Genomic DNA, 11450 nt, shown 5'->3' on the forward strand with positions numbered 1-11450 from the left:
GATCAACACCGGTCAGACCGGCGGCTATGTTTCGGTCAGACCGGCTAATCTACTCCGATCAGACCGATCTCTATTGAATTCGAGGGTAAATTTTATTTCCGCTAAAAGTTTTCGGTTTTTGGGTATACCAACCATTCACCGCCCTCTGGTTGGCTTAGTTATTGTGATTCGATCCTATAAGAGGTACCAGAGCCTTGTTTTCTTCTTTGGATTTTTATCGATCTAGAGTTTTTGCCATGGCTACTCCTGTTAGGTTTTCAACTAAGCCTCATGTTTTCGATGGAACGGATTTTTCTCATTGGTGTAGTAGGATGCAATCTTACATTATGGTTGAAGATTATGATATTTGGAGAAAAGTTTCTCATCCTTGTGTGATTCCTGAAGTTATTAATACTGCTGCTGCAAAAACTAAGTTTGAACAAAATTGCAAAGCTCACAATATTCTTTTGCGTGGGATTTCTCATTCGGATTATGATCATGTTGCGCATTTTCAAACTGCTCATGAGATTTGGAATGCTTTGAGTAACTTTCATCAAGGAACAAATAACATTAAAGAACTTCGTCGTGATATTTTCAAAAAGGAGTACATTAAATTTGAGATGAAACCTGGAGAAGCTTTGGATGACTATCTTTCTAAGTTTAATAAAATTTTGAGTGATCTTAGATCTGTTGATTCTTCTTATGATGCTAATTATCCACATTCTGAGATTTCTAGTCACTTTTTGAATGGTCTTGACATGTCTATTTTGGAGATGAAAGTTACATCTATTCTGGAGTCTGTTAACATGTCTACTTTGACTTTGGATTCGCTTTACACAAAATTGAAAACACATGAGATGAACGTTCTTTCTCGTAAAGTTGATTCTAAGTCGAGTGCTTTGGTTTCTTCTTCTTCTTCTTTGGATGTTGATGCTTCTTCATCTAAGTCTTCTTTTCTTGCTATTTTTAATGCCACATCCGATGATCAACTCGAACAGATCGAGGAGAATGATTTGGCTTTGGTTTCTAACAGAATTGCTCGAGCTTTGAATAATACTAGGAACAGGAAAAGAGGTGGTCCAAATTGTTGCTTTGAATGTGGTTCAATTGATCATCTTCGTTCGCATTGTCCTAAGCTTGGGAGAGGCAAAAGAGAAGACAAAGATGGTGAGAAGATCACTGAATCAAGTCAAAGGGTATATACAAAGGAAGATCAAGGAGAATCTCAAGAAGGCTTTTGATCAAGTCTGCGCCGCTTCGAGACACTAAGCGACGTAGATGGTGATAGTGGAGATGAAGCTAAGGAAGAGAACATCTCCGGTGTTTGCTTCATGGCACATGGTGAATCTGATTCAGAGTGTGAGAACGATGAGGTAAGAGCTTTTGAGGAAGTTATTAATATTTTAAGTGCAAAAAATAAGAAGTGTGAGAAGATGTATAGAAAATAGGAATTTATCATTTGAATCTCTTAACTCTGAAATTGCTAGATTAAAATCTCTTATTCCTAATGATGATGATTGCAAAAGTTGTGAGGTTTCAATGAATGAGATCTCAAAATTTAGAGATGTTAATGCTGCACATGATTTAAAAAATAAATCTTCTCTTGCTCTTAGTTTTGCTTTGCACACACGCACTTTGGATGAGTTGTTTTTAACTAAAAAGTTGTTGCAAAATATCAAATTGCTTTTCATTCTAGTTTGATGTTTAACATAATTTCTGCTAAAAAGTTAAAATAACCTCATGATGTTTTGGATTGTTCAACATGTAATTTGAATAAGTTGAAATCGAAAGATGCTTTAGGTTGTGTTGAGTACATGGAAGATGTTGTAAAAATAATGAAGTGCTTTCTTGCCCCAAATGTCGTAAAAGCAAAGGTGTCATGGTAGATTGTGAAAATTGTGCTAATTTGGAAAAAGAGGTTTCTTATTTGAAAAATACTTTGCTTAGATTTTCTGATGGTAAAAGGAACCTCAACATGATTTTAGATCAATCTAAGGTTAGCACAAATAATCGTGGTTTAGGTTTTAATCCTTATTCTAGACATCCTCCTGTTGTGTTAGGTGTTGGTGCTAGAAGTAGTGAGATTTTGGTTAAACCTGATACTAATAAAATTGTGTTTAAATCTGCTAGTATCATGTCTACTTTGAATGCATCTTCTTCAAAATCCAATGTTATGCATGCAAAACCTCCTGTTGTTGCTTGTGTTGCTATGTCTTCTAATTCTACCAATGTGTCTAATCATTGTGAAAAATATACTTGTTCTTTTTGCGGCAAAGATGGACATATTATTGGTTTTTGTTTCAGATTATGCTCATAAACAGAAAAAGGAGAGAGAGATTGCTTTTGCAAAATCAAAATGGCAAAAATGTGGTTTTTCCTCGAGGAAACCGGTCAGACCGCATTGGGTCCCGCGGTCAGACCGGCCACTGTACCTCGTTCAGACCGGCCTCGGAGGAATTTTTCTGAAAATTCTCAAACTGTTTTTACACGTGCATATATGCCTATTGGATCTTCTGGTCGTGTGTCTCAATACTAGATTCCTAATTTTTATTATCATCTAACCCTAGTACTGAGGCTTCGACTTCTGTTTGTATGTAGGCTTTGGTGGCAAGGAAGGAGAACGTGTGGATCATGGATTCCGGTTGTTCGCGGGACATGACCGTGTTGATGAAAAACACGAGGCCTGGGAGATCCGCTTAACTCCAGTGTAGGTCCAAAACTCACCTTCGGGTATAGTCATTAATGGTGCAGAACAATAGAACTCTTAGCTTGAAGTTCTCCTGACCATATGCATCCTAAGTTTCCACAAATTCTTTCCAAAGAATCTCAAGATCATCGATAACAGGCTCCAGCAATACATTGATATCGTTGCCGGGTTGCCTCAGATCTTGGATTAACAAGCACAACATAATATATTTAAGCATAACCATGGCGGGAGGTTATAGTTTGCAATAAGAACTGGCCAAGTGCTGTGAATACTACTCATGTCACCGACAGGATTCATGCCATCCGTACACAGACATATCCTCATGTTTCTAGGGTCGGCAGCAAAATCTTTGTGTTTTCGATCGATATTCCTCCATTCAATCGAATTCATTGGGTGTCTAAGTATACCATCGTTCCTTCTCTCCGTGGCGTGCCAACGTACTAACATCGCTTCGTTCGGGTTGGCAAAGATTCTCTTGAAACGATCAATGATAGGTAGATACCACACAACCTTTGCCGGACCACCCCTCTTTGACTTCTTTCCTTCGTCAACACTTTTCTTTCGCTTGTATCGAGAAGCCTTGCATACAGGACAAGCATCCAAGTCCGCATATTGCTTGTGGTACAATATGCAGTCGTTTGGACAAGCGTGAATTCTACGGACCTCTAACCCCAGTGGATACAGAACCTGCTTTACTTCGTATGTCGTCTCGGGCAATGTCTTCTCATCAGGAAGCATAGCCTTCAAAATTCTTAAAAGATATGTGAAACTCTTGTCTGTCCATCCACTACTTGCCTTCAACTTTGTTAGGTCCAAGGTAACTGACAACTTAGTGTGTTTTGCTTTGCAACCAGCGTACAGAGGCGTCTCAGAATCACTGACCAACCTGCTAAACTTCATGAATCTCTCTCATTCTGGGCTGGGTCCTCAACATCACGTAACATGTCTTGCAGCAGATCGTGATCCACATCAACCATTTTACCGCCCAATGGAGAAGGTATAAACATGTCATGCTCATCTTCACCTTCCTGATTATGCGCACCACTTCTGTCTGCTGCTGCTCCTCTTCCTGATTCTTGCTCTCCATGCTTCACCCAACATGTATAGCCCTTCATGAATCCTCGTTGTATCAGATGACCGCGCATCCTCTCTGCTATCAAACATATTCTCATTCTTGCAATCTGCACATGAACAACACATGTAATCGTTGTTTCTTCTTTTCCTATCCTTCTCCGCGGCGTTCATAAAATTTATTACGCCATTTCTGTACTCCGGAAAATGACGTTTCTCATTTTCGCATACATCCAACTTCGATCAATTGCTACAAAATTAAAAAAAAACAAATTAGAGGCACATCTTATAACATTACTATTGCTAAAGTAAGACGTGATGAAATTGTTCAATTAATGATTAATATTACTCACTTGATTGCTCCATTTTGATCACTTATGGGAATTTTCTATTTTCCTTGGAAAAAAGACAAAAAATCGTGAAGTATGACATACCCTGGTGGTAGCCTAACAAAATTATAGAATAGTGAAGTTGTGACCCTTCTTCCGATCATTGTGTTGATTGTTTGGAAAGATACATTTCTCATAACATTATACTATAGATAAAATGGTTTACTATTTAATCTCGAGATACCACTGCCATTCAGTTTGTTAATCAACAACATGCACCGGTGGACAACCCGTTTATAATCCCAGTTTGTAACCCCGCGTACTCCCTGGAAACAAACCGGGATTAAGAATCCGGGACTAAAAATCGTGGTTGAAATAACCGGGACTAAAAATAGATTTTTAGTCCCGGTTGGTAACACCAACCGGGACTAAAGATGTAGTTCTAGTTGGTGTTACCAACCAGGACTAATAAGTTTTTTTTCTTTTCCTTTCATCCGGGTTACCAACTGGGACTAAAGATGTAGTTCTAGTTGGTGTTACCAACCAGGACTAATAAGTTTTTTTTTCTTTTCCTTTCATCCGGTTAGTCTTTTTTCTTTTTCATTGTTCTTTTACTCTTTGCATATCACCCAAATCATCACAGATCAAATGAATAAAATAAAAAAAATGCTAAATCATCACAAATCAAATGAATAACATCAACAACAAAGCATCAATATTCTTTACATTTATTCACATCTACAACATCTTGAGGACAACAGGCATTCATCACAGACAAGAGAGAAGAAAAAAAAGTTCACATCTACAACATCTTCAGCATTCATCATAGAGAACAGAGAAGAGAAGAAAAAAAAAACATGTTGTCCGTCCGCCGCCGCCTCCTGACCGGCACCGGCCGTGGCCTCCAGCCCAGCGCCGGCCGCCCCCGACGCAGCCGCCGCGGCCCTCCCGCCCGCCGGCTAGGTCGAAGATAATGGGAGGGGAGGAGGGGAGAAGGAGGAGAAGGAGGAGAAAACTAAATGAGAAGTGGATTTGGAGGAGGAGTTGAGAAGGAGGAGAAGGAGAAAAGAAGAGATGGATGGGGAGGAGTGGAGGAGGAAAACACATAAGGGAGCTGGGCGCCTCTGATTTTTTTTTGTTCTTTATTATTATTTTTTTTGAGAATTCATCGACACGCTTGCTCTTGCTCTGTTTGATTTTTGTTGATCTACGCGTTAGGGAGGAGATATTTATCCCGGTTGATAGTACCAACTAGGAACAAAAATCTATTTTTAATACCGGTTGATAACACTAATCGGGATTAAAGTTTGTTACCAATCGGGACTAAAGATAGAAAAAAGACCGCTACCTGCTTTAACCAGGACTAAAAATGTTTTTAGCCCTGGTTTTTTTTAGCAACCGAGAATATTGTGGTTTTTGGGCAACCCATCAAAGATGGTTTCTTCGGTAGTGATGATTCATTTTTGTTTGATGCAAATCAACACTAAAGGAAAATTCCATATCATAATCGTCATATCAGACCCAATGTGTGTCTACTAAACCAAAACACTGGATACAAGTCCAGCTAACTCAACAGTTGCCAGGCTTTTTCCAAATTGACGAAAGCTTCAAATATAATATAACCAAATAATAGAATTTTCACAGTGGTTGAGAGATTGATTATTCTAGCTCGGATTTTCTTCAAATAAAATATAAGAAAAAAAATGATGCCACATCATAAATAGTGAACCGTGGGTCGGACCTAGGTATAAAACTTGAGTTTCTTTTTGTGAGTCGAGGGACAAATAACATATAGTTTTGTAATTGGATCACTAAGTGGACTAACAACGCCATAGTCTATGGTTCCATTTTTCGTGTTTTTACGTGTGTTTATAGGAGAGGTGCCGTGAGGACGCAGCTTTCATAATAAGCCGCTTCTTTCTTATGTGTTTGAATTCTCTTGAAATAAGATTGATAGAACCGCAACTCTAGAAGGTGAGCTCCGTCCGCATCGCTCCCACCTCAGGGGCGACTAGGATTGCGAAACAACCACCACCGCCTCTGCCTCGCCACTGCCCGAGTAGCCATCGGAAAATTCAGATGGTGAGGTAGAGGAGGAGGCGATAGTGCTGGGGAAGCGACTAATGATGGACAGTGGGAGGCAGGTCGTGCCTTGGGAGGAGCCACCAAATCTTGTGCCCATTTGGCCAGTTCTGGCACCCGGCGACTGGATCTGGCCTCTCATGTAATTTATACAAGTGGGTATTCATTAAAATTGGTTATAAAAGTATAGAGGTATCTTTTGATATACAGTAGTATCGCTACCGCTACTATTTACATAAAAACAATAAAAATAATAATATAGTTTCGACCATTTAATTTCATCCCTAGGAGAGAAACACCTAGAGTCGTGATGCACGGGATTGGAAGAAACGATCAAATGTACACAGATAGATGCACAATTGCGTGACAGTCCATTGTATTCACACGTGGACCACTGTATTCACACGTTTTTATCGATAAGCAGCACTAGCTACCAAATTTCGATCAGCAGCACTAGCAACCAAATTGGATGCCGCATGGCGCCACGTTAGTTGTGAGATGCATGCATGCATGAGATTGAAAACGATCCAATTAATATGTACTATACAGTACTGATACATGCAGCATGTACTCTTTCCGAGTGATTAATTCACACATTAATTTGTCTCATCGATCAGCAGGTCTAGCCACATGCTGGCTATTAAGAATCCATGCATATATCCATCTATAAATATACCTCATGCATGCCAGCTTCTTCTACTACTCGCAGCGCATCACTCACAGCTACATCCACAAGTACTAAACCAATCTCTGCCAGCAGTAGCTCTCAGCTATGGCTGATCCCAGCAAGCTGCAAATCACACCCTGTGGCATGCTTGTTCAGGGCAACCAGATCAACTTCACCAAACTCTACCTGCACCACACGCCGGCTGGTCCAAAACCAAACCAGTCGACGGTCACAAGCAATGACAAAAAAACCGGGTTAGGTTCCATTGTCGTTAACAACTGGCCAGTATATGACGGAATCGGCAGCGACGCCAAGCTTGTTGCCTATGCAAAAGGCCTCCACGTTTATGCGGGTGCCTGGCACAACTCCTTCAGCCTAGTGTTCGAGGATGAAAGGTACACATAATAAATTAGTAGTAAAATTCACTAGTATATTTTCTAATAAAACTATCGCAAAACTAAATGTTTTGCACCATGTTAAGTATAAGATTACAACATTTATGACTTTAACATAACAAATTGGTATGAAATCTATAGTCTTGTGATAACTCTAATATTAAATCTATATATATATATTTTTTACAAGTCATGTGTTAAAACTATAATTTTGCATTGTGATGGGACGCCTTAAATATGTAGTTTTGCAATAATTTGATCAAAGTAACTATAGTTTTCTTATTTACATGTGCTACAGGCTTAAGGGGTCCACGCTTCAGGTGATGGGGCTAATTGTCGAAGAAGGTGATTGGGCTATTGTTGGGGGCACAGGACAGTTTGCTATGGCAACTGGTGTTATCTTGAAGAAAATGCAAGAACAAAAACAAGACGGAAACATAATAGAGCTCACTATCCATGGGTTTTGTCCTCTCTTAAAAGGGTCACAGGTAAAAACAATATTAATCTATATTTAGCTTTGTTGTATGTTATGAAGCACTTGAGATACTATATCATAATTGAATGTACGATGTACATCCTATCTATGCAGTGCCTTGTCACCAAGATTGGGCCATGGGGTTCATCTCATGAAGGGACAGTTCAAGACATCACTGAGTCTCCAAAGCGTCTCGAAAGCATCACATTATACCTCGGCTGGTCTGTTGACTCAATCTCGTTTACTTACCTTGACCATGCCGGAGAGAAGCACAAGGCAGGTCCATGGGGTGGTCCTGGCGGGGATCCCATAATGGTTAGTGAACTTCCACTGCAAATTTTATTTAACCAACAAGAAAATAGTATAATATATATATTCGGTTGTAAAATACTTACAATAGTTGTCATTTTCCTTTGTATGTAGATTGAATTTGGCAGTTCAGAGTTTCTCAAGGAAGTTTCTGGAACGTTTGGCCCATATGAGGGCAGCACCGTTATAAGATCTATTAATTTTATCACCAATAAGCAAACATATGGCCCATTTGGACGACAGGAGGGAACCCCTTTCAGTGTCCCAGCGCAGAATAACTCCAGTGTAGTGGGTTTCTTTGGGCGCAGTGGGAAATACATAAATGCAGTTGGTGTCTACGTGCAGCCGATCTAACTTGTCAAAATAAGCTTTCCGTGTTTGAGTTTCACGTGTGTTTTCTGCAGTAAACAAATAAGATGGGGGTCCTCCCTATCATTCCTGTTGTGATGAGTGATGCTTGGTCGCTGGAGTCCTTCTGAATTTACAGTTGTTTCTGTCTGTAGTGTGCTGCATGCATCAATAAAGATCTTCATTGAAGGTTGGTTGTGTGAATCAAGTTGTCACTGAATGAGTGTATCGATCATCTGAGCTGAAATATTTGCAGTACCATTTAAAGGTTGGTTTTATATTATTGTTGAGGAGTATAACATCCTGAAAATTCCTGATAATAAAAATCACTAAAATTTCAAATTTTTTAAAACTTTTATATCGTGCTGGTTGTTATGATTGCTATTGCTTGCCAAATCATGAATTGTCACAACAAGGAATTATATTAAAGATATACACCTGAGCAATAATTACAATTTACATGATACGATATCTATTGATAATCCTATAAATACTTGTGCACATGATAACAAACCAAAGAAAGTACGAGTCAATTATTAATTTCTATAATATAAATTACGAATTGAATGTTAAATACATGGACCATGTTGACAAGTGTCATGACATCTTAGCAACCTTGAAATAGTCGCCACTACCACGACCCTATATATAAAGGAGTGATCCACTGGAATAATTAAATTGATATTTACATCTTTCATCAAGTGTCTCATGGCATGAAATTCATTGATATGAAATGAACGGGCATGTAAAGTAATGGAGAAACACAACATCACTATGCCTACTTAGAATATTTTAATAAACTCCTAAGATATATCAACGCCCCCAAATTATCTAGGCTAAATTTAGGATTAAACCTGATTTAAATAATGCAATAAAAAAATATTTGCACCATCACAACTTTCGGGTCAAATCTATATTTTTGGACGCTAACTATTAATTATGGCTGCCTAGCAAATTTACAGATTCAATCCTCTTCTTTTTCCTATTTAAAATCCTCTCACAACCCAAAAACTAATGCCGACACTATTTATGCGGAAAATGAGGAGGGAACTCAGACTTTAGGCGGATCCTTAAGAGGCCCGCTTGCGAAAATATATTTTCTTTTGCGGCCCCTTTAAGAGGTCCGCCTGCAAAAATAAGTTTATATTGTAGCCCTTGAGGAGCCGTACGGGAAAATGGAGGATGATTTTTTTCAGACACGACCAGATACAGTCCGTCTGCAATCTAAAGAGGGTTTCGTACTGAAAAATCATTTATATAGTAGTGTAGGAAACTAATGCACCATTAGATTATTTATAATAACGTAAAAATTCAATATAAAACCCTAAATTTCATTACCTGTCCAATTTCTAAGGAATCAAGATATCCTCCCGTTCCGGTATAAATAGTAGCTATCTGCTCTTCCACTGGGAGAGGGTTTGATTGGGATTGTTTAAGCAATTCTCGTAATCTTCGACCCCTTGCCAATTGATTCTAACTTATTTTATCGAGAGCAGAGGCGAATTGTGCAAAGGCTTGTAACTCTGCGAATTGAGCTAATTCCAATTTAGATTTGCCAGCTACTTGTTTCATGGCTTTAATTTGAGCCGCGGATCCTACTCTGGAAACAGAAATACCCACATTAATTGCAGGTCGAATTCCGGCCTTGAATAGATCTGCGGATAAGAATATTTGCCCAACTGTAATGCAGATTACATTAGTTGGAATATAGGCGGAAATGTCTCCAGATTGAGTCTCAACTATTGGTAAAGCGGTCATACTTTCTTCCCCTAAAAGAGAATTTAATTTAGCGGCTCTTTCTAAAAGGCGTGAATGCAAATAAAAAACATCCCCTGGGAAAGTTTCGCAGCCGGGGGGTCTTCTTAATAGAAGGGACATTTGGCGATAAGCTTGTGCCTGTTTGGAGAGATGATCATAAATTATTAAAGTATGCCAGTACATAAAATACTCAGGCAGGGCCTTATAAGGAGCGAGGTATTGTAATGTAGCAGGGGAATCCGCCATTTCAGCTACTACAATAGTGTATTCCATGGCCCCCTCTTTTTCTTCTTGTTCCCAATTCACTACTAAGCAAGTTCGAACGTATATATTATCTCTCATATCAGATGTGAGTCACCGCCTAAACTACACTGACTTATCGAGGTTCAAACTGTCTCGCGGGTAAAGCAATAAACTCTCTCTTCTAGCTCAGTCACAATTCATTCAATCTGTGGCAGTAGTCGTAGATAGTGTAGCCCGGGATGTTAGCCATCTACCTATAGTGTGAGAGTACTTTTCTTCGAAACTCTATAAGTGTAAGAAAAGAGTGTATGTACTTTTAGTGGACTTGACTTTTTCTATAGTGTGAGAGTACTTTCTGTTCAATCCAGTCACTCCAGATCTGCCCGAGACATGCGCCTAAGGAGAAATTGTGGTACGTAGGTTATGTGTCTGTCTTATGTCGTCCTAGTGATTAATCATCGGAATAGCTCAGTTCGAGAGAGGGGGTGGAATTTGAAATTCGAATTGGAAGGTTTGACAGCCAAGGAGCAGCAAATAAGTAAATATCTTCGACATAGCTGAAGAGAAAAAGGAATAATAATATCTTTCTTATTTCTTTCCCATGACGACTAGGAACGGGCAAATCAAGAATTTCACTTCGAATTCCGGACCTCAACATCCTGCTGCTCATGGTGTTTCACGATCAGTATTGAAAATGAAAGCTGAAGAAGTTATCGAAACTCGGAACCACATGTTCAATCTTTTTTTAGCGGTTTCCCCAGAGATCTTTATCATTAACGCAACCTTCATTTTGCTCATTCATGGAGTTGTATTTAGTACATCTAGGAAAGATGATTATCCACCGTTAGTTAGTAATGTTGGTTGGCTTGGATTACTTAGTGTTGCGCACCTAGGAGAGCAGCACGCTTGGGGTGCGGAGGAGCTATTATCGCCCAGCTCCCTAACCTAATGCAGCCGGACCGCAGGGAACCTTAGCATGGGGGGACGTCCTAATCCTTTTGCCACCGCAAGGCTGGCTAATCGTACGCAGCAGGAGCAAGGGAACTCTCCTGGTTCAGGAAGGCACATGAGTCCGAACGCTATTATG

The 11450-nt window shown here is 39.5% G+C and overlaps 1 protein-coding gene and 1 pseudogene across 1 annotated transcript; one reads left to right on the forward strand and one right to left on the reverse strand.

Moving 5' to 3' along the window:
• Nucleotides 1–6872: 6872 nt before the first annotated feature.
• On the forward strand, nucleotides 6873–8566 carry LOC127757679 (uncharacterized). Its single transcript, XM_052283244.1, has 4 exons — nucleotides 6873–7230; nucleotides 7529–7718; nucleotides 7820–8020; nucleotides 8129–8566. The coding sequence occupies exons 1-4, from the start codon at nucleotides 6941–6943 to the stop codon at nucleotides 8366–8368; spliced, it is 921 nt and encodes a 306-aa protein (XP_052139204.1). The 5' UTR covers nucleotides 6873–6940; the 3' UTR covers nucleotides 8369–8566.
• A 1107-nt stretch (nucleotides 8567–9673) lies between these two features.
• LOC127756237 (ATP synthase subunit alpha, chloroplastic-like) lies at nucleotides 9674–11120 on the reverse strand (annotated as a pseudogene).
• Nucleotides 11121–11450: the final 330 nt, after the last annotated feature.

The sequence above is a fragment of the Oryza glaberrima genome, chromosome 12, assembly GCF_000147395.1.
Source record: "Oryza glaberrima chromosome 12, OglaRS2, whole genome shotgun sequence".
In the NCBI taxonomy this organism is placed as follows: Eukaryota; Viridiplantae; Streptophyta; class Magnoliopsida; order Poales; family Poaceae; genus Oryza; species Oryza glaberrima.